Raw genomic sequence first — 27191 nt, 5'->3', positions numbered from 1 at the left:
TGCTTTCCCATGCTTTTCTCCTAACACTGTCCTTTGGTTCTCCTCCATCTTCTGCTACAAACTCTATTAGGACATGGATTTTCAAAACTTCTTTCCCACCTCAAAAAAGCGCTCTATTTCTTCATATACTGCAGGAGGGAAAACATAAATAAGAATTCCCACCCTGAAATAGAATCATTAAAAATAGTACATACATCATCCACACAATACTTGTAAATGAATATTTAGAAATTTCCTAGCATATTATATGCCTTGAATTTAAACACCCCAATTTCTTCAAGAAATAAACACATTTCATTAAAAACAATAACATTACTCCTCTTATTACTGAAACAGCACTTTAAATTAATTGGGTGCACATGCTATAATTCCAAACCTTAATTTAACTTCTTCTACCAAGAGCCAGCTCACTCAGAAGTTTTTAAGTGGCAATAAAAATGTAAGAGGTTAGAAAATGTACAAACTGAATTACACATAATTAAATTTACAAATGAAATTAAATCTGCACACATTTACTGAAAGGCTACACAAAGATGGATAAGACAGGTTTGTCATCCTTACAGAATTTGAATAAATGACACGGAATTCCAAGTCAAGAGAACATTAAACTTATAAGCGATTCTGTGTGTGTGTGTGTGTGTGTGTGTGTGTGTGTGTGCGCGCGCGCGCGTGGGTGTTTGTGTTTTGTTTTGTTTTTTTCTTTTTTATTTGAGACGGAGTCTTGTTCTGTCCCCCAGGCTGGAGTGCACTGGCTCGATCTCGGCTCACTGCAAGCTCCGCCTCCAGGGTTCACACCATTCTCCTGCCTCAGCCTCCGGAGTAGCTGGGACTACAGGCGCCCGCCACCACGCCCGGCTAATTTTTTTGTATGTTTAGTAGAGATGGGGTTTCACCATGTTAGCCAGGATGGTCGCAATCTCCTGACCTCGTGATCCACCCCCCTCAGCCTCCCAAAGTGCTGGGATTACAGGCGTGAGCCACCGTGCCGGGCCGCAATTATTTGTTATTAAAAGAACTAACTCTATCAGTTATTTTTTGAGGCAAGACATGCAATAACGACAGATAAATCTAAGTTTTAAAATGTTTTCCAGAATCACCATTAAAAATGTAAAACCAGTGTTAACATTATCATTTAAATCCTCACCTTCTTCTTCCAAAGCTCTCTTTATGGTATGGTAAATTAAGACTACAACTTCCTACAGGCTGCTCTGCAAAGTCCCTCAGTATGCCAGCATAAATTACTGATTTAGCACAGCTAAAGATGGCAAATATAACTGGCAAAGAACAGTGTTCCCAAAAGGGCTCCCTGTCCTTATTCCCTTGCTTTCTTGTACACAAAGGTTTTGATTCAAACCTAGAGACAAATTTTCCATAACGATAAGAATGATTAAAAGATGATGACCATAAAGCTCCTCTTAAAGCTTCAATAAAATGATTAAATATCCTACCAGATTTAATCCTGCCAGAACCACTGAAGTATGAGGCAACCCCTATCTCTGCTGAACACTCCTTATTAAATGTTATTCAGGCAAATTAAAAGCTCTTAATAGTAACCAAGTTACATTTATAATTTTTATGTGTTAATATGTTTCTCATTTCAGCATCACAATAATCTTATAGAGTTTAGAGGGCCTGATGTGGCCCTACTGATACAGTAAGTAGGTAGTAAAGCCAGAATTTGAAAATACCGTATGTCTTCTAACTCCTGGTTCACTATTCTTCCTACAATATTATGCTGCCATTCCTTATGGTACATAGGAATGGTACACCCTGACAATAATGGAAGTTAAAAGAGGACCCAGTGATTTGTACTTTAAAGTTGTCTGCCTGAAGTCTTCAGACAATATAAAGGAAAATGAACTTGTTTTCATAAAAAAACAAAAAAGAAGATATACTTTCATAGGGTCTATCTAAGATGCCAATGATTTTAAGACATACCCATAATATCAAGACAAAAAAAATCAGTGCCAATTAAACTATAACACAATGCTTTCTAATCACTTAGAATTCTTCTTCACAATTTCATCCTCTGGGCCATCAACAGCACTAGGAATGAACACCTTATTTCTTGAAAGAGTATTTCACTATTGTCTCTGAGATTTTCTTCTAAGTCAATGGCACCCATTCTGCATGTTTTGATGCTGGTGCTTTTTTGATCTTACCATAAGATGTTAACAGAAAGTTTTCAATAACCAGGGTGACATTTTAAATAGCAATTCAATTCAACATATGTGGTATCAACAATGCATGCAACTCAACTGATGTGATAATAACATGAAGAACTATGAACAAGTTCATGCACATATTGAAAAAGATAACTACAACATCACCTGGCTCACAATGATTCTAAGATGCCATCAACTGCAAGATGCATACCAATCAGGGGATGTTAAAAGGTGAAAAAACTGTGCATATTAAAATCAACAAAATAAGGCGAGTCATGGTGAAATGCTGTGTACATGTTGGCTACAACCAGGTCTGTCAAGCTGAGATAAACTTAAGGTAGTAATAAAAATTAATTTTTAAATTTATTTTAATGAAATTCAAAGGAATCAAACATCTATTTCTCATGTTTTCCCTCCCAGTTTATATGAGAATAATAAAAAAGGAAGTTCCTATGTTATCTAGAATAAATTATCAACAAAACAATAAAATCTATTTATTCTAAGTCTTCTTAAGTATACTTTGAAAAACAAAAACATATCCACTGTATTGAGATCATAATTCAGTAAGAGAAAAATAATAAGGAAAAAAGTTATTGCTTTTCCTTTTCTTCTGTAAAAAGTGGTAATAGTCCAAAGAAGTATAAATTATTCTTGTTCTTCCAACTGAGAGATATCCACTCTCCACAATAACTTTAATAATATGTTTTGTTAATGATAGCTTTACATAAATACCTTCCTACAGACTGAGATTTTAGAAATCACACTGAGGAAAAGGCTGTACAGCAATATAAAGAAGACATTTTACTTTAGCCATTTTGAATGTCATTCCAGAAAAAAAAAAAAAAAAAAAAAGCTGATTCTTTTTGATCAAAGTTATTTGTTTCTATTTTCATTAAAACATAAAAATAGGTTATGGAAAGGGATAAAAGAAAAAGTTTATTTTCCACCTAAGTCCCTCAATAAGTGTAACTCTTTGTGTTGTAACACTGTGTTGGATAAATATTGTATTTCCAAATTATATAACTGTGAGATCAAATGATGCACTTTCACACACCTGAAAAAGGTCCACCAGGTCCCCATATCCTAGGGGTTTCCTTGCTCTGAGCATTTTCACTGCATAATTGCAGTTTTTATCCTGGAAAAAAAGAATTAAACTAGGATACCCCACTATGAATCATATTAACAGGGGTTAATAAAAGTTTCATTGTTAAAAAATTTTAACAGCCATTAAAGAATAAACTTCGATTCTTATGAAAGAAAATATGACTTAGACATTATTTTGATACTCAAAATGCTTAAATCTAGCTCTGGGGAAGACTGATATTCCTAACAACATTAAAAAATACTTTAGTGGGTTCAAAAGGTCTGAAAATATATTAAATGATTCGAGAATGACTACAAATGAAAGTCTAGGCAGTTTCACATTAAAAGCACATTACAGGAAAAGGAAGGGCTGTTTAACAAATGATGTTGGCTCAACTGGTTAATAATTTTGCAAAAGAAAAAATCTAAATCTTCCCATTACCCAACATGTTACTAAGAAAAATCAAACCATAAAATAAAAATGACTATCAACTATGTAGAAGGAGAAGGTCATCCTAAGTGTAAAGCTACAAAAGAAATCAGAAAAATTGGTTAGGTTACATAAAACTGAAAAGCATCTAGATAAAAAAATTAAAAGGTAAATGGTTTAGAAAAAATATGATGTCAACATAATGGGAGGTTAATATTTTTCCTGTATCAAAAGCTCAAGCAATTTGATAAGGAAAACACAAAAGTTCGAAGAAATGAATGTAAAATTTTAAAAAAGAATAATTTAATACAGGGAAAATGATCAACATCTAGTGGAAGTGAGAATTCATTTGTCTATTTAATCATCAAAAGACTTTTAAAAATAATAATCCTGGCAAGGAAGTTATAAAAATATGCTCACTTATTGTTGGTAAAGGTATAAACTTTCATCTTTTTGGAAAGCAGTGTGGTAGCATATTCTAAGAATTTTAAACATATTCATACCCTTTAACCTTATAATCCCACTACTAGAAATTTATTAAGAAATAATTCTAAATACTGAAACATGCCTAGCATAAGGAAATCGTTAAACTACAATCCACTTGCTGAAATAGCATACAGCAATTTTATTAAATTTCTTTTTATTATACTTTAAGTTCTGGGATGCATGTGCAGAACGTGCAGGTTTGTTACACAGGTGTACATATGCTGTCGTGGTTTGCTGCACTCATCAACCCATCATCTACATTAGGTATTTCTCTTAATGCTATCCCCCCTCCATCATACAGCAATTTAAAACATTTAAAAAGACTGGCATCAAAGAAAAATATTTATAACAAAAATACAAATGATATAAGAATGTAAATTTTAAAAATTAAAAGGAATAAATAAAAGCACACTGTACTGAAGATAAACTATGTAATCTCCCTGGCTCCACAGGTCAATTTCTGAAAATGGCATTATTTACAGCCCCCCATGTCTTCTAGCCTGGATTTTAGAAATAGCTTCTCAAAAGATCTCTGCCTAAATGATGATACACTGAAATATACCCTCCACACTGCTATCCTAATTTACTTAAAATATGAATATGAACGTGTCACTTCCCTGACTCAAACTCTTCTCATCATGCTGCTCAGGATATCACATAATGGCCCTTATGAAATTCCTGACAGCCATTCCCCCACTTCATACTTTACAGTCAGGCAACACCTCAGTAGTGTATCCAAATACACCAAGTTGTATACACAAACCTCATGTATTTAAGAAGTCCCCTTTACTTTATACTTTTATATTTTATTTGCCTGACTAAGTCTTCCTCAGGCTTCCAGACTCAGCTTCGGATTCCCAGGCTGGGTTAGGTGCCTTCCCTATGTCCCCATAACAACCCTCTCTATACTTCCATCTTGGCATTAACCACATAGTTTAATAAAAGTCTATGCTGAGGGTCAGATTCCTTCATTTTTCTGTTATCTGGTTGACATGAACTTAAGATGATAAAACTCACGTACTCAAATCATGTAAAATTAAAGAGACATAGAAAAACATAGCCTACATTTACAGAGGGCTTACTATTTCCCATGTAGGATGCTAAATACTGGCAACATAAGTCAGAATAAGATGTTACTCTGACCTCAAGGAGTGTCATCTAGAAGAAAAAGTTTCTAGAAAAGGTCTTCAAAAGCCAAATGAAGGAGAAGGTAGGCTAAACAGAAAGAAGGGCACAAACATTTCTTTGAAGTGTATTTCTTGTATTTCCATATAGACTGGAGGTGAATTTCATTACCCATCTTCATATCTCCTCTAATGATTCTTACATAATTATTTACTTATTAGGAATATGTTACATGACATATTCTATAGATGTTTGTAAAATATCACAAGCACATTTATTAAGAAAAGATATTAAATATATTAAATATATAAATATAAATGTATTAAATTTTAAAAGCAAATAAATTACCTTTTAAAATCAGAAAAAAATTCCAAAGTATATTTACTCATTGCTACTTAAAGACCTTTTAGCTATGAGCTCTTTAAAAAGAAGATGAGGGAACAACACGTGAAAAAAGAACAAAAGTCACACCAACTGATTATTTATGTAAAAATTCTTTATGTATACTGACAGCAGCTGAAAGCAGCCACAGGTAGATGTAACCACTATGGCTTGGGGTAGGGGCTAAATATACAATGTTAAAATATACCACAACTTCATTGATTGCCTTGTTACAAATATTTATTTAAAAAGCAGATTATGTAATTTTTGTATAACAAATAATTTCTGAATTTTTAGTATACTATAAGCTAGGATAATAAACACAATTTGTAATATATAATATTCATATAATATTAAATGTAAGATTAAGGCATTTGGCCTTGTAAATGAAAACTTTGTTGCTATCTCTCATTTTCAAAGTTTTATCTTTAAAGAAAATGGAAATTTTGAGATAATGATCTGTACATCTGAATCAATGCTGACATTACCTGGCATAGCATTCCCACTTATGTCAGCATTCATGACAGCAGTGAAAACAAAGAAAAATAAACATTAAAGGAGGATGCTTAAAAGAAGGGGAGATGTAAAGCAAAGACTTATTCTGAAATATAAATAATATTCCCTTGGAAAATAAATCTAAGAAAACTAAAGTTGACTAGCAATCTATGCCAAGTATCACTAATTAAACTACTTGATCCAAATTAAAAGTTATCATTCTTACAACAAATCTTTATATATTCTGAATATGCAGAGACATATGAGATTTCAATATCCAATCTCATTTGAGACTCCTCAATTGTTTGGTATTTTTGACATACATTAAAGCACAAAAGTTGTATAGTCTCCTATAGTCTCAAGTACCATAAAGAAGTAAATACTTCTCAGGAAATTTTAAAAAGTTAACTAAAATTTTTTCTCAGTATTAACTGTAGTCTTAATTATATAGTTTAGAAACTATATACTGACTAATTTAAACTCTGTTTTGAAGAGCCTCTGATTTTCAGGATGACAGTGGTCTATTAATCTGTAACTTTTACGTATTATTTTAAATACTTCATAAAAAATACTAGGATAAAGTTTAAGTGCGAATATACCTCCTCAAGTATATAGCTCTGGCTACTATGAAGATCAAAGCATGACTATTAATTGTATTTGCATACAGCTCTGTTCTAACTTGATTTGAATAATGCTAATTGAATTAAAATGAAATTAAAAGCTGCCTATATATTTAAATCATACCAACTAAGTCAAAATTTTTCTTACTCATCTTAAGAGTAATTAATTAGACATTTTACGTGGGATAGAATGCTGGAATAACAGTGATCTTCTGAGGAAATCAGTCATTTTTTGAAAAAAATTCTTTCACAAACTATAAAACCAATGAAAATTTGTATTATTGGAGAATAATTAAGGACTTACCACGGTATCAACAATGATATTAGCAACAGTAAATATTTCAAATATTTACAGTGATATTCGAATATGATTGGCCTATGGTAAGTCTCCAACATAAAAATATCCAGGTCATCATTTATTTTTAAACATCAATTTCCCCACAGTCGCTAATCTGCCTAACTGCCTACGTCTCCCATTAAAACCTACATGCTGGCCGGGCGCAGTGGCTCACGCCTGTAATCCCAACACTTTGAGAGGCCGAGACAGGAAGACCGTGAGGTCAGGAGTTCGAGACCAGCCTGGTCAACATGAGGAAACCCTGTCTTTACTAAAAATACAAAAATTAGCCAGATGTGGTGGTGGGCACCTGAAATCTCAGCTACTCAGGAGGCTGAGGCAGGAGAATTGCTTGAACCCAGAAGGCAGAGGTTGCAGTAAGCTGAGATCATACCATTGCACTCCAGCAGGGGCGACATGATCAAAACTGAGGAAAAGTCTCAGGAAAAACAAACAGAAAAACAAACAAAAAAAACCCACTTGCCAACTTCCTAACCCAACGATGTGCACCTCTGCCTTTACCCACCACTTTCACTATACCCCTTCTCAAAATGCACACAGAGCATTATTCACTTCTGTGCATAATGTTATAAAACTATTTGGTGTTTTGATAGACTGTTCAAAATCAGGGAAAAAGCTGTGGGAAACAGATGTAACTGAGGAGAGCTTATCCGAAGGGGAAATTTCCAGCAAAGCTGGATAGCCTAAGCGAAATCCACTCTTGCCCCCCGATCCTTAATCTGCCCCCAAAAATCTTCATTTCATTTCATAACACTCTGAAATCCCACCAGTTACAGACTTACTGGTATCCCTTTTAAAAAATGTAAAATATATGAAAGTTAAAGAGATTATTTACTATTGGGACTTTGTATAAATTAATTTAATAGGACTACTTTCCTCATAGATTAGCTGAGATCAACAGCACTACTGGAACTGGAAATGCAGATTAAAGGATCACTGAAGCAAGCACTGGTTATGTATGGAATACTTGAGAGTAAGTAGCTAACGTGGAAACCTGGTGATACCATGGTAGCACACTGTAGCAGGAAGACCATGGGCTCCTGAACACTCCTGGATTTTAATCTGGTTCCACCACTTTTCCGGTGACCTTGGGCAAGTAACTTAACCTCTTCACATCTCAATTTGCTCTACTATCAAATAAGATAATATTTCCCCACAAGGTTGTTATGTAAGATAGAATAACACAAGTGCCTTGCATATAACAGAATAAAAAAAAAAACAACAAAAAAAAGTCAGTTTACCTCTTTTCCATGTTCATTACTGAGGCAAGAACAAAAGGCACCAAGGAAGAGAAAGGAGTGGACTGTGTAGAAAAGAAGGATGCCAAAGAGAAACTCCTGAAAATTCCTCCTTGAAAACCGGGTTCAATCAAGAGAAGGTAAGAAAATAGTTTTGTTTTCTTTTCTCTACTTCACTCTCATTCTTTTTTCATGATCATATTGCCTTAGTCCCAAGACTCAAAATTCATATGGTAAACTAAATACAGAAGACTACGTTATGAATTGTTTGTATTATATTAAAGAGAAAGTACATCATAGAAGGTGGACTGAGAACCAATCTTTCATTCAATTCAATGGAACAAATATTACTGAATGCTTTTTATGGTGTGTCTCAGGTGATTAGCAAGAAGTGGAGGAGAATGCAAAGATGAGTAAGAAAAAAATTTCTTGCCTTTAAGGAGTTAGTAGTGTTAAGGTTTCTGATTTCAGAGAATTTTATAGCATTCATCTCTGGGAAACACAATCAGTTCATAAGTTATGGACTTTTGCCCATTCTGTATCATTATGAATAGCATATGTTAGGTCATAAGGAAGAGATATTACAGAAAACTGATGGCTTTTATAATAAAGATTCTACTTTTACTATTAGCCAAATTTTTGTTTATTATTAAATTTTTAATACATAAAATTACCTGCCAAAATTTCGGTGTTTCGTGCAGCAATTGTTTTAACTTTTATTATTCCTGATTCAGCAGCCTGCAAGAATAAAAATAATTAGAACACAAAATTTACAGCCAAAATGAATTATCTATGGAAAATAAGTCATATGTGATAGACAAAATATCAAGCACAGTCACTACCAACTTTTTAATTTTCAAATCATCAGATACTAAGCCCAGTAGTGACATATATGTTAAATGTAATAAAATATGATTAATTTGATTATTCACAAGCAAACTCTGCATGTACTACAACATGTTGCCTTCCTCACTCTCAATCCCCTGCAAAGTTAAATTTTCCAAGAATAAAAATAACAAACAAACAACAAAATCTACTGAAAATAATTAGGCTCCTTTTCCCCATTTCAAGCCTCCTCTCCCTCCACCACACACAAAAAAATTATAGAACACTGAAAAATCAAGTAAAACTACTGTGTTGGATTTATTTATTTATTTATTTATTTTTGACGGAGTTTTTTGCTCTTGTTGCCCAGGCTGGAGTCCAATGGCACGATCTTGGTTCACCACGACCTCTGCCTCCCTAGTTCAAGCCATTCCCCTGCCTCAGCCTCCCAAGTAGCTGGGATTACAGGCACCCACCACCATGCCTAGCTAATTTCTGTATTTTTAGTAGAGACAGGGTTTCACCATGGTGGCCAGGCTGGTCTTGAACTCCTGACCTCAAGTGATCCACCCATCTCAGCCTCCCAAAGTGTTGGGATTACAGGCGTGGGCCACCATGCCCAGATCTGTGTTGGATTTTAAAAGCTACTTTGTTTTCTTTTTTGAGAATGAATAACCAAACACTTCATTAACCATAGTATGTTTAGCGGGCAGTACTGGCAAGTCACATAGTATTTTACAGAATGCCACAGAACTGCACTGTCCAATTTGGTAGCCATTTGGCTACATGCGGCTATTAAGCACTTGATATGTGACCAGTCTGAATTGAGCTATGCTCTAAGTGTAAAATATATACTAGGTTTTGACGACTTAATATTAAAAGAATCTAACCTATCCCTTAATATTTATACTGACGACATGTTGAAATAATATTTCAAATTATTAAGTTAAATTATTATTAAAATCAAATGTGTTTCTTTTTACTTGTTTTCCCTTTTTTTAGGGACAGGGTCTTGCTGTACTGCCCAGCCTGGACTGCAATGCCACAATCATGGTTTATGGCAGCCTCGAACTACTGGGCTCAAGTGATCCTTCCACCACCATCTTCCAAGTAGCTGGTACTATAGGTATATACTAATTTTTTAGTTTTTTTGTAAAGACAGGGCCTTGTTATATTGCCCAGGCTAGTCTTGAACTCCTGGCCTCAACTGATCCTTCCACCTCAGCCTCCCAAAGTGCTAGGATTACAAGCATGAGCCATTGCACTTGGCTTCTTCTTACTTTTTAATGCAGTTAAAAATTACATACATGTATTACATCTGTAGCCCACATTATAATTCAATTGAAGAGCACTGAGACATAATATTGACATACTATTTCCATCATAGAAACTCAGAACATTTTTATTATTTAGAAACATGCTATTTTATACATACACTGTTATCTATACTTCCAAAGATAGTAAGTACGTACTCATAAGAAGCTATATGTACAAGTTTTCTTATTAATTTGCTTGCTACTTAGTCATTTATTTTATCTCTTACTGCTTGCTAAGGGACAAGTGGTAGCAGTCTCTAAAGGTTTAAAAATAATTTTGTAAAAACACCAGTATGCTCTGGCCTGTTAGTCTGACAAACAACGAACTGATGTCTAAAATAAAGAACACATTGTAAGATATACCATGTGTAGTAGACTTCTGTCATTTTGTTGGCTCCAAGCATATCAAGCCCCTGCTTGTGTTTGAAGAATTCCTAACTTCATAAATTTTGGTGCAAAACAGAGCCTATTTTCCACTATTAAAAATGAAAATGTAGATGGTTTTCCACATGCCCTGCTGGCAGTCTATGCTTACCCATAGAGATGTGCCCACCAGCAATTTTGAATGTGGAGCCTAGTAACAAAGAGCAGAGACAATAAAGAATTCTTTCTGATGACAGCAATAGTGAAAGCAGTATGTAGTTTCCGAAGGCAGCAGAACCAGTAGTGGACTGGAGTGACCAGCACACCCAGAAGTGCAATCAGCAGCATCCAGTCATTATTCAGCAGACACAGCCGTAATGGTCGCGTTGGCATGAGTTTTGCCATGGTGCTAGTTGTTTAGCCTCCCCTTTGTTCATGTACTTTTTCTAGGTTCAAGCCTTCTACCAACTCTGTAAACCACTCAATATCCTATCAGTAAAGTTTATTTCTGCTTAAATCCACCAGAGTCAGCTTTCATTGCTCACAACTAAGAAGCCTAATGGATACACTAGGACTTATTTCTAAAACTTTAGAAAACGGAAAGGTCCCAAATTAAATTAATACATCTACCAGAAGAAAAACACGGTCAAAAGGAATTACTTCAGGGAAAGATTACTGGTGTTCTGATTATTTGGGCAGTGTGTATTAGAAACACTGGAAGCTTTTATTATTATTATTATTATTATTATTATTATACTTTAAGTTCTAGGGTACATGTGCATAACGTGCAGGTTTGTTACATATGTATACTTGTGCCATGTTGGTGTGCTGCACCCATCAACTCGTCAGCACCTGAAGCTTTTAAATAAGTCCTGATGTCCCGATTGCAACCCAGTTAAACCAGAATGACTGCTGGTGGGAGCCAGTCATCAGTATTTTTAAAAATCTTCATGTGATTCCAATATACAGTAAAATTTAAAAGACTACAGCAATAATACAAGCAAGAGATAATGATGGATTGGCCCAAGATTGTTAGTGATAGAGATGGTAAGAAGTGGTGAGATTCTTGATATACCTTGAAGATGTACAAACCACAGCAAATTTACTACTGTAAAAATTATAGAACACTGAAATTATTATGTGCATTTTGTAACATTCACACACCCCATCTCAAATTATCTTGGATCAATTTCTTACTGAGGCAGTGGAAATTAATCTGTGGTCACTGAAATTTCTTCCATCATCATTTTCAAGTTTAACCTCTCCCCTTTCTCACTATGGCCCTATATACCTTGCATAGGTCCAAAGTCAATATGTGGTTTTGCTTCGGTGCAAACAGAGATTGATTAAATTGAACCATCATAAATATGAATGTAATTTATCCAGACTTTCTGAATTCTAGTCAGTCAAACCTGAATGGTTTCCAAAATCCATCCTGTACCATGCTAGATGATAGACGTCAGTAAATGATTTCAAATTCGCCAAACATTGTCCTGATTTCCTGAGATGAATAAGAGTTGAACCATGAATGTGTGCACGTCTAATAAATACCTTTATGCAAACACACAATAAGGAGAAGGAAAAGGAAGTTTGTTTTTCACTTTGAGACCAGGTCTTACTCTGTCACCCAGGCTGGCGTGGCAATGGCGTGATCACAGATCACTGCAGCATGGACCTCTAGGCTCAAGCAATGCATCCACATCAGCCTCCTGAGTAGCTTGGGACCACAGGCGCACACCACCACATCTGGCTAATTTTTTTGGGTTTTTTTTTTGTAGAGACAGGGTCTCCCTGTGTTGCCGAGGCTGGTCTCAAACTCCTGGGTTCAAGCGATCCTCCTGTCTCAGCTTCCCAAAGTGCTGAGATTATAGGGGTGAGCCACCATGCCTGGTCAAGTATTTTTTAAGTAGTTCCAAAATGGTAACTTAAAAGATATGTAACCAGTATTTTCATTCTTAAATTCAAGGAATTGCCAAAAGGACTGTTTGTTGCCTTAGATATAATTAGACATATCTCATAGCTCCTCATTTTTAACATCCAAGTTTCTACTGTCAAAATACTCTGGAATTGTATCATCTTATTCTCATAGGAACCCTGTGTTGATGGAAAATGTCACTATTAACAATTATTGACACACTTGTATATCACCTAGGTATGAAATAAGACTAGCCTACATCTTTAAGGGTATTCTGTATGAACAGAGGTCTTCACAATCAGATTTCCTTCCATGTATCAAGGACTGTAGGTGTGAAAAGAAACTGTTAGCTTCTTGCTTTAAAAATATTCCCTATTCTGATCAGATACCAGGTATATCTGTAGGGAACCTAATCAATTGTAAACACGGTTTTTTTTTCCCCCTTAATTGATACTTATGCAAAAAAAAAAAAACAAAAAAAGAGGAAAAAAAGAAGATGAAAAAGTTCTACAGACTTGAATAGAAATGAAATAGGTTAAGGTGAGTAATCTAATCTATTGCTGAGGACAATCTATGAGTTGGAAAGAATGCCAAAGCCTTAAATACACTGCAGCATTTAATATGTTACCTTAAAATTAATCTTCTCAAGAAACATTTTCTTCTTTTCTCAAAACCCTTTGCTGACTGCTTTTCTAAGACCACCTAGAGTATCCTTGACCTCATTTCTCACTCAGTAAACTCTTCCTGTGTAATACCATACAGCCAGCCCTCCGTATCCACTGGTTCTGCATCTGTAGATTCAACCAACTGCAGATCAAAAATATTCCAGGGTGGGGGGATACACACACACACACACACACACACTTTAAAATACAGTATAACAACTATTTACATAGCATTTACACTATATTAGCTATTATCTAGAAATGACTGAAATTATATGGGAAGATATGCACAGGTTATGTGCAAATATTACAACATTTCATATCAGGGACTTGAATATCCTCAGATTTTGGTATTCCCGGGGGTTCTTGGAACCAATTCCCTGCAGATATCAAAGGATGGCTGTAATTTCATGGTTTCATTTACTTTCTAACTGCTGAAGACTTCTAAATTATATTCCTCTTCCTGATCTGTCTCCTATACTACAGAAATTATTAACCTAAATGTTTAAAAGGCACCTTAAATTCAACATTTTGAAAACAGATGTTATCATTTCCTTCTACCCCCAAACTCCTACCTCAGCCAGAGAAACCTATTACTTCTTTCTGCAATTTCTATTTTTCTGACCAGCAGCATCATCTATCCAGTCACTGACCAGATACCCGGGTTTTTTCCCTCAACTCACAAGTCTAATCAGTCACAGAGTCTTTTTGGTTAATGTATCTTGTACCTTTTTCTCAAATCTCACTCCCACATTTTAATTCAAACACTCATTATCAACCTAAATGAAGAAATGTCTCTGCCTACAATCCTGTCCTCCATCCATCCACTGTGTCAATCTTCAATGATTCCCTAGTGCCCACTTCTACTAGTGTTTCTCAAAATTTAGTACAGTAGTGTAAGGACATCTTTTAAAAGGAAAAAACAAACTATGGACCTACCCAGTCACTGACAAATTTACATGTATATATAAATACAATCAGGAATATACTCTTTATAGCTCTTACATTATAATGCCAACAAATTCACAAATGAAATACAAACCCAAATTAGTACTCATTTAATGTGACAAATAATGCTTTGCTAAAATTAAACCACTAGTAACAACAAGATAGCTGTAGACTTATGGTGCAGGTCCTTCTTATTTTGTCACCCTCCTAGTGTCATAAGCAGTGACGGAAATCTTTTCTTCCATCACTTTCTTCTATGGTAACTAATGAAAAGCTTTCTACCTTTAGTACTGTCTATGGCTTGTACCTGTAATGCTTTATCTTATTCATCTCATTATGCCTGTTTCTTCACACTATCTATAAGAATAATAAAGATAAGAAATATATCTCATTCATATCTCTACATTATTAATGTCTATGCCAGTGCCTTTCATCCAGTAGTTATATAATAAATGTTCCTAAGGGAAGAAATGGAAAGTTCTAAGTGTACCAAAAAAACTTGTTGGTATTTTATACACACACACACACACACACACACAAATTGTATCTACAAATGCCAATTCTAACTCACTTAAAAAGGGGAGGGAGAGGGATGGACTTTACTGTCTCAAATGGAAACATCCAGAGGAAGTCTGATCCAGAGATTTACAGTGTCATCAGGGTTGCAGTTTCACTTATCTGCCATTCTCTTGGTTCTGCCCTGTTCCATGAGTAGGTTCATCCTCAGGCTGCATCCAATCTTGGCAACAATGGCTGCAGCCATTCCACACCTCAAATTTCATATGACACCATTTTGAAGGAGAGAAAGGGTCTCTTTCAGTAGCTCTAGAGAAAGAAAGAGAAAGCTTTTCTTTCCCAGAAGCACTCACTAGCATTATGTAACTTGCGCAGGAATGGAGATGAGGTGGGGAGCAGTTAGGAGGATTTAAAGTAGACTAATCTAGGCCAGAAGTGGTGGCTCACGCCTGTAATCCCAGCACTTGGGGAGGTCACGGCGAGAGGATCGCTTGAGCCTCAGAGCTCATGACCAGCCTGGGCAACATAGGGAGATCCTGTCTCTACAAAAAAAAAAAAAAAAAAAAAATCAGGCAAACGTGCTGGTGTGAGTCAGTAGTACCAGCTACTCGAGAGGCTGAGGTGGGAGCTCAGGAGGTCGAGGCTACAGCGAGTTGTGATTGCACTGCCACACTTTGGCCTAAGCAACAGAGAAAGACCCTGTCTCAAAATAAATAAATAAAAATAAAGTAGATTAAGTTAATCATGGTACCCTGGAGTTAGGAATGAGAATCCAAAGGGTTGAAATGAGAGAAGAACACAGCCTACCACTGAAAGAAGCAAAAGGGAATGGATGGTAGCAAAGGAATTAACACATGTCCACCATCAAACCTATGTACAGATTTACACACAGAAAAAAAGTTATTTAAAAGGTTAGCTTTTTTTTCACAAAAGTTACTGTTCTGCTTGTTTTTGTTCCTGAGACAGGGTATCACTCTGTCAACAGAAGTGTAAGGACATCTTTTAAAAGGAAAAAACAAACCATGGACCTACCCAGTAGAGTGACGCCTTCATAACTCACTGCAGCATTGAATTCCTGGGCTCAAACAATCCTCCTGCCCCAGCCTCCCAAATGGCTGGGACAATAGGCTATATTAAGGCAAATTTACCAAAGGTCCAAATTATTTATCCACAGGACACAGCATGAAACAAGAGCTAAAGAAGAAATGTGAGGCTGGGCATGATGGCTCATGCCTGTAATCCCAACACTTTGGGAGGCCAAGGCGGGTGGATCATTTGAGGTCAGGCATTCAAGATCAGCCTGGTCAACATGATGAAACCCCGTCTCTACTAAAAATACAAAAAGTAGCCAGGCAGTAGAGGTGTGCACCTGTAATACCAACTACTCAGGAGGCTGAGGCAAGAGAATCGCTTGAGCTTAGGAGGCATAGGTTGCAGTAAGCCTAGATCATGCCACTGCACTCCAGCCTGGGCTATGGAGCGAGACAGTGTCTCAAAAAAAAAAAAGTGAAATTCAAGTTAATGGCAACTTAGATAAAATAATGTACTAATGACACAAGAGAGGTATGGAGCTGCCTGAAGACTTGTGATTTTAGATGTCAGGTAAAATCAAAAGACCTGAAGTGAAGTGTACACTGGGAGTACTTGATACATCTAGAACACCCCTTAGGTGACAAAATCCTCATAAAACAAATACTACATTGAAATCAACAAGATTTTCTTCTGTAACATTCAATTATTCTACAACCCTAAAAACTTCTAAAAATATATACCTATATGACATTCCATTCTAGAATCTCTAGCTTCTAGGAAACAAAATTTCCTTAACATATCAAATAAAAGACTGGAATGCAGATTACATGTATATAGCTAAAAATATATACATGGTATTCCTACATAGGTGGTATGCTTTTTCCCTCCTTTCTTTTCTTTTCTTTTTTTTTTTTTTTTTTTTTTGAGGAGGAGTATCGCTCTCATTGCCCAGGCTGGAGTGCAATGGTGAGATCTCAGCTCACTGCAACCTCCGCCTCCCGGGTTCAAGTGATTCTCCTGCCTCAGCCTCCCCCCGAGTAGCTGGGATTACAGGCGTCCACCATAATGCCCAGCTAATTTTTGTATTTTTAGTAGAGATGGGGTTTCACCATGTTGGCCAGGCTGGTTGTGAACTCCTGACCTCAGGTGATCAGCCCGCCGAGGCCTCCCAAAGTGCTGGGATTACAGGCATGAGCCACCATGCCCGGCTGAAGATTAAATTTTTAAGAAAAGGAGGATGGGTGTGGTGGCTCACGCCTGTAATCCCAGCACTTTGGGAGACCGAGGCGGGTAGATCACAAGCTCAGGAGTTCATGACCAGCCTGGCCAACATGGTGAAACTAAAATACAAAATTACTAAAAGTACCAAATTACTCTACCAAAAATATAAAAATTAGCCAGGCATGATAGCGGGCGCCTATAATCCCAGCCACTTGGGAAGCTGGGGCATGGGAATCGCTTGAACCTGGGAGGTGGGGGTTGTAGTGAGCTGAGATCACGCCACTGCACTCCAACCTGGGCAAAAGTGAGAGACTCCGTCTCCAAAAACAAAACAAAACAAAAAACAAAGAAGCCATAACATAAAAGACAGAAGCAGTAGGACCTATTTGCAGACTAGTAGGTAACCTAGTTGGGCTGAAGTATAAAGGCATATGAAGAAGACTTGGGGGTGATGAAGCTAAAAAGGAAGGTTGGGAAAATCAAGAGAATACTAAATGCTATGTTAAAGAGTCCTATAAGTAGAAAAGACATTGTGGGCTTCTGTATGGGTGACATACAGAATGATATGAAGTCATGTATGCTATTCATGTATGTCAAAGGCCAGGCATAATGTTATTAATAGAATCTGAAATTAGCATAATAGCTGAGAAAACAGAAAAAAGGAAAAATACGTTAAAAATTACAGAGCTGGAAGGAACAGGTGACAGTGAATAAAGAGAGACGAGGGAGAGAAGATAGCCAAATATGACTAAAGTAGGCAACAGTGCTAGATACCATCAATAAAACAACTGAAATAGGGGGAAAATGACATTTTGAGAAAAAGACCCGTTCAATTACAGGAAGTTCTATCTGGCTAGCCGCAGTGGGTCACGCCTGTAATCCTAACACTTTGAGAGGCCGAGGTGGACAGATAATCTGTGGTCGGGAGTTTGAGACCAGCCTGACCAACACAGAGAAACCCTGTCTCTACTAAAAATACAAAATTAGCCGGGCATGGTGGCGGGCGCCTGTAATCCCAGCTACTCAGGAAGCTGAGGCAAGAGAATTGCTTGAACCCGGGAGGCAGAGGTTGCGGTGAGCCAAGATTGAGCCACTGCACTCCAGCCTGGGCAACAACAGTGAAACTCGTCTCAAAAAAAAAAGAAAAGAAAAGAAAAAGAAGAGGCCGGGTGTGGTGGCTCATGCCTGTAATCTCAACACTTCGGGAGGCCGAGGCGGGCGGATCACCTGAGGTCAGGAGTTCAAGACCAGCCTGGACAACATGGTGAAACCCATCTCTACTGAAAATACAAAAATTAGCCGGTAGTGGTGGCAGGCATCTGTAATCCCAGCTACTCAGGAGGCTGAGGCAGTAGAATCGCTTGAATCCAGGAGGCGGAGGTTGCAGCGAGCTGAGATCGTGCTATTGCACTTAAGCCTGGGGGACAAGAGTGAGACTTCATCTCAAAAACAAAGGAAAAGAAAAAGAAGTTGTTCTACTGATGCATGGAAAAAACATTCTAGATGTGTTTGATGTGCAGCTGGAAATGCAGATCTATGCTCGGTAAAGACAGCAAATGAGTGAAGTAGATTTAAGAGTCATCAGCATCATAGCAAGGCCAGAGGCAACAGAAGTGGGTGATGCCAAGCGGGTGAGCATGGAGAAAGGGAAGATCTGAACACAGAACCTGGGAGACACTTGTATGTAAAGAAAAGGATGGTTGGGCACAGTGGCTCGGGTCTGTAATCCCAGCACTTTGGGAGGCTGAGACAGGTGGAGTGCTTGAGTTCAGGGGTTTGAGACCAGCCCAGGCAACATGGCAAAACCCTGTCACTAGGAAAAATACAAAAATGTGCCAGCCGTGGTGGCATGTGCTTATAGTTCCAGCTACTCAGGAGGCTGAGGTGGGAGGATCGTTTGAGTCTGGGAGGCAGAGGCTGCAGTGAGCCAAGACAGCCCACTGCACTCCAACCTGGGTGACAGAGTGAGACCCTGTCTCAAAAAATAGAAACAAGGCCGGGCGCGGTGGCTCAAGCCTGTAATCCCAGCACTTTGGGAGGCCGAGACGGGCGGATCACGAGGTCAGGAGATCGAGACCATCCTGGCTAACACGGTGAAACCCCGTCTCTACTAAAAAAATACAAAAAAATAGCCGGGCGCGGTGGCGGGCGCCTGTAGTCCCAACTACTCGGGAGGCTGAGGCAGGAGAATGGCGTGAACCCGGGAGGCGGAGCTTGCAGTGAGCTGAGATCCGGCCACTGCACTCCAGCCTGGGCGGCAGAGCGAGACTCCGTCTCAAAAAAAAAAAAAAAAAATAGAAACAAAACGAAACAAGAAAAGGACATGGAATACTGAGAGGGGAAACAGGGAAGTATAGTGTTACAAAACTGAAAACTAGAGGTTTCCAAGATGGAAAGAATAATCAATAGTAACAAATAATGAAGCAAGGTAAACAAATGGGAACAATAACAAAAACAAGCAAGTTGTGAAGGCATGTGCAGCATGATATAATGGAAAACAGGAGAAGAGTTAGAGATGGATTCACATGGACTTACATACCATTTCCACCATTTTCCAGCTTTACTACCTTATGCAAATTACTAAACCTGTCTAAACCAGTTTCCTCATCTATAAAATGAAATATTTAATATGGCATGTTGCATTAGAGTCTCAGGATGCAAAGTTCCAAGCCTAGTGGGAAGGCAACATTTTATTCAACCTTGAGTTAACTTCATGAGAATAAAGGCAATTCCTCAATTATTTCTGTGTTCCTGCTGTGCTTTTTCAGGAGACTCATAAATTTGTGTTAAATTATAACAATAACAGCAAACCCTTCTACTTCATACATGACTGAAAATGTTCAGCTATACTTACATAAAGGAAAAAAGAAAAATCAAATTTTGAAATATGTCTTCCTTTTTGGTTTATAAGTTAGAGACTATGTCTTTTATTTTTTCTGTAACCAAAGCACAACGTAATCATTTATTTCAGTTTATAGATTTCAATATATAAAGCATGAATATATTATATTATGCTTATGGGCGAAAGAACACAATGTCAAGAGGAAGAAACTACAATACATTATGAAATACTAAACCAAAAGAGATCCTAAGTAAGCTCGTAAAGATTATCCAGCCCTCATCTTCACTGTCATAAGTCGTGCAAATGAGGTGTTAACCTAAACAGGAGAGCCAATGACATGAGTCACAGTCCCTAAATATCTGGTTAAATGGCAAATCCTGTCACAGTAAGTGGAAGGCATGTCTTTCACCAGGGGTCTCCCTAAGCCAGTTAACAAACCAAAACACCTGGATACTGAGGCATTCTATCACAAGAAACCTTTGCTTTTCTCTGCCAGCCAATTTCTATCAGGTCTGAATGGGCAACAGGAAACTTAAAGTACATAGCCTGGGAACACTACTTGCACTTTTGAATTATTTATACCCTTACTGATTCTGCATCATTTAAAAAGAGAGAAAAGAAATCTATCCAATTTTGTAATTCTGACCACCTAAACTCAAATGAACTTCTCTCCCTTAACTCTTCTACCACCCATTCCCTGGACTTCATCATCCTCTAGTACTGGGCAATCTGAAATGCAATATTCCCACCATTGTCCCAACTCCTATCCTTCTAGCTCTCTCACTCCCCAACCCCACTGCTCTTTGATGAAATAGCTGCTGCTAGCCTTTAACCTTCCCATGATCGTCCAATCAGTCAAAACTATTGGCTTTCCTTCTTTAGGAATCCAACCTAGCTCTCACAATCTACCATCATTTCAACCACTCTTCCTGCTAAGACTCTTAAGTGTTCCAAGACAATTTCTCCTCCACTTCTCCAAAGTGATCCACTGCTCTCCTTAAACTTCCCACCCCACCCCCTACTTCTTTTATCACTTAATTATTCCTAGTAACAAGCTTGTTTCTTTCTTTTTTTTTTATTATTATACTTTAAGTTCTAGGGTATATGTGCATAACGTGCAGGTTTGTTACATATGTATACCTGTGCCATGTTGGCGTGCTGCACCCATCAACTCGTCAGCACCCATCAACTCGTCATTTACATCAGGTATAACTCCCAATGCAATCCCTCCCCCCTCCCCCCTCCCCGTGATAGGCCCCGGTGTGTGATGTTCCCCTTCCCAAGTCCAAGTGATCTCATTGTTCAGTTCCCACCCTATGAGTGAGAACATGTGGTGTTTGGTTTTCTGTTCTTGCGATAGTTTGCTGAGAATGATGGTTTCCAGCTGCATCCATGTCCCTACAAAGGACACAAACTCACCCTTTTTTATGGCTGCATAGTATTCCATGGTGTATATGTGCCACATTTTCTTAATCCAGTCTGTCACTGATGGACATCTGGGTTCATTCCAAGTCTTTGCTATTGTGAATAGTGCCACAATAAACATACGTGTGCATGTGTCTTTATAGCAGCATGTTTCTTATCTTCCCAAGAAAGCAGAGGCCACAGACCAAACTGCCCACAACTTGTCACTCCCTTCTGTCAAATTTGTCACATTCAAACCCGGTTTTTCCTTTGTCCTTCCTCTGTCAGAAGATGATGTATCCTTTCTCAGACTGAAATCCTGTTCATATACTTATGCCACTGAAACTTCAGTTTTCTCAAGGACCTTCCTCTAACGAGTTTTACCCTTCTCTCCTGTATCTTTAACCTCAGTCTGCCCAGCAGCCTTTTTCTTTAATGTTGTTTCCCAAAGTTCGTTTTCCAGCCCTGATATTCTCACTCTATACACACACTCTTCCTGGCCCATTTCATCCACTTCTATGGTTTCCAATATTATTTATAAACTGATACTCCTAAATTTGAAATTCTAGACCTCCCTCTTACGTGCCAAACCATCATTTTCAAACACCTCCTGGTCAGTTCCACTTGGATGTCACACATAAATCTTAAACTTAATATAATGACCACTCTGCCAGGTGCGGTGGCTCACGCCTGTTATCTCAGCACTTTGGGAGGCTGAGGCGAGCGGATCACCTGAGGTCACAAGTTCGAGACTAGGCTGGCCAACATGGTGAAACCCCGTCTCTACTAAAAATACAAAAAATTAGCCGGGCGTGGTGGCACGCACCTGTGATCCCAGGTACTCGGGAGGCTGAGGCAGGAGAATCACTTGAACCTGGGAGGTGGAGGCTGCAGTGAGCCGAGATCGCGCCACTGTACTCCAGCCTGGGCAACAGAGTGAGACTTTGTCTCAAAAAATATACATATATAGTGACTACTCATTTTCCCCCAAAACATTTCCTCCTATTTATTCTCTTAGTGATCCAAGTAGTTTCCCAGGCCAGAAACCTGGGAGGCATCACACATTTCTCTCTCCCCATTATATAGAAGGTTACCATGCCTTGGAAATTTTTACCTTTTCAATCTATCCTCTCTTTCACTACTGTCTAACTCAATGCAAGCAACCTTTTGTCTATGTCCACTACTGCTTCAAAACAGAGAATCATCATTTTTTAAACTTTGCTCTCTTTGCTTCAGTCTCAATACCCTCTAATTCTTCCTACCAATGGTCAAGGCAATGTTACTAAATATCAATTTGATCATATTCCCCTTTTTCAAAAAGCTCTAATGACTCCAATCATCTTCAGTGTAAAATTTATTTTACATGGAATACTAAAAACACACGCTATTTCCTCTGCTAGGAATGACTCCCCTCCTCCAACTTCCAGGCTCCGTTAGATACCCCTTGTCTGTACCTGCAAATAGGAAATAATCAAAAAGTTTTTATTCATGAAATACATAAATATAAAGCTTCAGAGGTCTCTTCCCCTGAAGGCCACTGGATATTAATCACATAGAAGTGATTATAGAAGGCTTCAAAGTAATTTTTAAAACAAAGAAAAAAATTTCATACAAATATTCCCAAACAAATTAGCTAGTACAGTTGTACTAAAAAAAGTTATACTGCTAAAACATGAAGATTTATGTATAAGGACTAAGAAAAATAGAAAAAAGAGAAAGAGGTTATTATAAAATGACAGAATAAAGTCATAGCCAGTACAACAACAATTTAATATACAAAGGATAGAGTTATAAATGAAAACAGTAACGTAGGAAAAACCATGTAGAAGTCCAAAGACAGTAAGTAAATATCAGTAAACAAGGCACTATCCTTTATCAATACTCTTTTAATGGTTTTTCCGACAGATTTGAAATCTTTAAATCCAGCTTATTATTAATTTTAAAAAAGAATTACATGGCCAGCCTGGGATACGCCTATAATCCTAGCACTTTGGGAGGCGGAGGTGGACAGATTGCCTGATCCCAGGAGCTGGAGACAAGCCTGGGCAACATGGTGAGACCCTTTCTCTACAAAAAAATACAAAAATCAGTTGCATGTGGTGGCATGCACCTGTAGTCCCAGCTTCTCAGGAGGTTAAGGTGGGAGAATCACTTGAACCCAGGAGGTAAAGGCTGCAGTGAGCTAAGATCCTGCCACTGCACTTCCAGTCTAGGTGAAAAGATCCTGTCTCAATAAATAAATAAATAATTAAATAAAATAATAGTTGAGCACTATGGCCATAAAAGGCAGAAACGACTAAAAATTTGAAATAAAGACTAAATATAAAATGTCTCTGTTAACTAGCTTCTTATACTTTGCCTTAAAGTTTAGTTAGCACCCAAAGAGAAAAATAAAACCAAAATCTTACCAGTTTCTTGAAGAACAAAAGCCAAAATTTGGCACTCTTATTAATTTAATAGGGAAAATTTAATTCAGCCAAACTATTTCTTGAAAGTCAAAGCTTTGTCCTAAAACATCATCATAATTAGGCTAATGATTCTCTTTGTTTTAAACCTATGACACAGTCGAGATCATTTTTCAATTCCTAAAGTAGTGCCTAGTGTCATTGGGTAAGAAATCAAAAAGCTTTCATTCAACAAATTCTTATAAACATGTACCATATACAAAATTATGTATCAGAGATAATTACAAGAATTACTTTTGCTATTACCTCAAAGACTAAGTGCAATTACAAAATATCTCTCTAGTCAGTGTTCAAGTAAAAACTAAAGAGATTTTTTGTGAGTTTGTTTGAGACAGGGTCTCGTTCTGTCTCCCAGGCTGGAGTACAGTGGCACGATCACCACTCACCGCGGCCTTGACCACCTGGGCTCAAGGGATCCTCCAGGCTGGGCATGGTGGTTCACACCTGTAATCCCAGCACGTTGGGAGGCAGAGGTGGGCAGATCGCTTGAGCCCAGTTCAGGAGACCAGCCTGCCAAAACCCTCTCTCTACAAGGAAAAAAAAAAGCGAAAAATTAGCCTGTAATGGTTGTATGCATCTGTAGTCCCTGCAACTTGGGGGGCTGAGTTGGGAGAATCACCTGAGCCAGGGAGTTCGAGGTTGCAGATCGCACCAGTGCACTCCAGCCTGGGCCACAGAGACCCCATTTCCAAAAACAAAAACAAAAACAAATACAAATGTAATAAATGGCAATTAAATTCCCAAGCTAGACCACAAAAGCCTATAGAGGAACCACAGTTTTTCTATGAATTATTAGAACTGTAAAGTCAGTTCTACAAATTATTGTTGAAATTACAAAACAGTGTTTGATATTTTCTAAATGATAGCATTTCTCTTACAATTAAAACAACTTAATTCTTTAAAATTCTCTAAAACATCCTAATTCTTTAGATTGACTTGTTATAACTTTCAACAGAGGATATAAAAAATAATGAAAATAAATATCAAAACAGACTATTGACCACGTGAAATAAAACCTATCGTAACCGCCATCTTTCCAAAAGTGGCAATTCTGGTTTCCATCACTGGGTAATACTTACTTTATTAAAGATATACAAGATAGAGTTTGTTGAAAACTGATAAAACCAATGCACTTACAGAAAAGTTAATATTCCTTACAAGCCTAAAATCCGAAATTTATTGGTCAAGTTCTAATTACATAATCTTCATAATAATAAAGGTACATTTAAATAAGTATGTAAATATGAAATCCCTCGGTGAATTTTTAGGGCTAAGAGTAAATGAAATTGCAGGTAAAACAAACTACATTAAATAGGAATAAAAATAAAAATAGGCCAGGCGCGGTGGCTCACGCCTGTAATCCCAGCACTTTGGGAGCCGAGGCGGGCAGATCACCTGAGGTCGGAAGTTCGAGACCAGCCTGACCAACATGGAGAAACCCTGTCTCTACTAAAAATACAAAATTAGCCAGGGCTGTTTTTGGTGTTTTTTGTTTTGTTTTGTTTTGTTTTGTTTAGAGAATTAAAATGGCATTTTAAGAGAAAAAGCAAATAGTAACCAAATGTTAAATATTTCAACTCAAGAACTATTTGGAGAATTTAATTTCCGTGTATTATTTACTGGGGTCTCTTTAATAATACCCTTTTGCTCTGACATCTTTCCCATACATAATATAAAACCATCCTTTAACCCTATTTTACAGCTGAGGAAAAAAAAAAAACCCTGAAGCTCAAAGAGGTTAAGATTTATTGCTAGAACTTAAATTCAGGTGTGTTCGCTCTGACTGCAAGCCCAACTTCCCACTACAGCACTGCTCATAGCAAGAAGGTTTAACATGATTCTGTGGATCTTCAATATTCTTCATAAATTAGGTGGCTCTAGATAGTTTAACACGTCAAAGGATTGATAGAGTTAAGCTGAATGATATATGCCAGAAGGAAAACTGTTTCCAATTCAGTGATACGCCACAAACGCGAGGAGTACACGTTTCAACACGATGGGTGGACACTCGTTTTGGGGAGCAACAAACAAGTTTTTCAATTTTGGCTTGGCCACTTTCGAGTAAGAAAAAGGCCAGAATAGGCTAGTGTACAGTACACCTAGCTGGATTAACTGAATAGGCTCACTTCACGAACTTCACTCCTAAACTGGGAGGACAGGAGAGGGGAGAAAATCAAAGTGCCTCAGCTCTCTCCAGTGGAAACTATAAAAAGCCCTTGTGGAACAACCCACCGACTCACAAATCTGGAAAGCTGATGACCGAATGAAAATTAGACAGGACTAGAAACTGGGGTGAAGCACTTGGTCTAACAGGACCAGGCATGCTCACAGTGCCTTCTCCTGACGTCGCCTGAAGCTCACCTCTTTGACAGGTGGGAATTTCTTCTTGCACTCCAGTGACAAGGCGCGCAAGTCGCTCTGCATATTCTCCAGCAGCTTCTTCACCGCCTCGGGGCTGCTGGTGCCAGACATGATCCTCCAAGGTCCCAGCCAATTTCCGAGAGATACAAACAAGTTCCGGCACGGTCAGCTCCTTGGGGCCACAGGCAGCTCCCCCCAGGTGTCTCTGGTCCTTCAGCAGCCCGCTTCTAGGGCCCTGCAGGGACTCTGCCGGGCCCTGGGCTGCGAACCCGGAGCCTGCTCGAGCGTCCCCCAGCAGCCTGACAGCAACCCCTCCGGCTTCTCTCGGAGGCGCCCCCCGCAGTCGCCCCGCCCCGCTAAGCTCCGCCGGCTCTGGCCGAGGAGCCCACAAGGCGGGCAGGTCCCTCCGCTGCCGCGGGGCCCAGCCACACCGGGTGTCACTAGCTAACCCGGCAAGAAGATTTAGCGCCAGCTCCCCAGGCCCCTAAGACTCGCAGACGCCATTAGCCGAGTCGCCCACAATTCCGAGCGCTGCCGGGACACGTCAGCCGCACTTCCGGGCACCGTGGCCTCCGCCACCGCCGCGGCCAACCCCGGAGGCAGGCCTTCGTCGGGGCGGGGCTGGGGCGTGGCCATGCTCGGGGCTGGCCGGGTTCCGGGTGGGCTGCGATTCCCCACAGCCCCACCCCTGGCATCAAGTAGGCTAGAGGCAGGGTTTGCGGCGTCAGGATTCGCTTCTTTTTCATTAACAAGGGCCTGAACAGAGCCCCCGAGTACTCCTTGGCATATCTCTTTGCGTATGTTTGTGTTAATTGCATTTCGGTGTAAATAATTTGTTTCCCTGTGGATTGATCTTAACGTGTCTCCTCCCGCTTCATTTCGAATATCTGGACTAGTGGCACCAAATCAGTGGCTACCTCCTGTGTGTGTGTGTGTG

The 27191-nt window shown here is 38.5% G+C and overlaps 1 protein-coding gene across 6 annotated transcripts in view; it reads right to left on the bottom strand.

The window, feature by feature from the left end:
- The window catches only part of MON2 (MON2 homolog, regulator of endosome-to-Golgi trafficking), a 128131-nt gene extending 101337 nt beyond the window's left edge, over positions 1-26794 (bottom strand). For 4 of the 6 annotated variants that reach the window (XM_003906705.5, XM_009181118.4, XM_003906703.5 and 1 more), the window contains exons 1-2: positions 26255-26793; positions 9056-9119 (exon numbers count right to left, since the gene is read on the bottom strand). In XM_003906705.5, the coding sequence (XP_003906754.1) occupies positions 9056-9119; positions 26255-26365 (175 nt within the window). In that variant the 5' untranslated portion in view covers positions 26366-26793. Of the gene's footprint in view, positions 1-3219; positions 3301-9055; positions 9120-26254 lie in introns of all 6 variants that reach the window. The other 2 variants (XM_009181119.2, XM_021922555.2) reach the window with 2 other exon arrangements.
- Between the last annotated feature and the right edge of the window lie 397 nt (positions 26795-27191).

The sequence above is a fragment of the Papio anubis genome, chromosome 9 (genome assembly GCF_008728515.1).
Source record: "Papio anubis isolate 15944 chromosome 9, Panubis1.0, whole genome shotgun sequence".
NCBI classification, from domain to species: Eukaryota; Metazoa; Chordata; class Mammalia; order Primates; family Cercopithecidae; genus Papio; species Papio anubis.
Note: the sequence above shows the minus strand (reverse complement) of the source record. Positions and strands in the feature narration are given on the sequence as shown.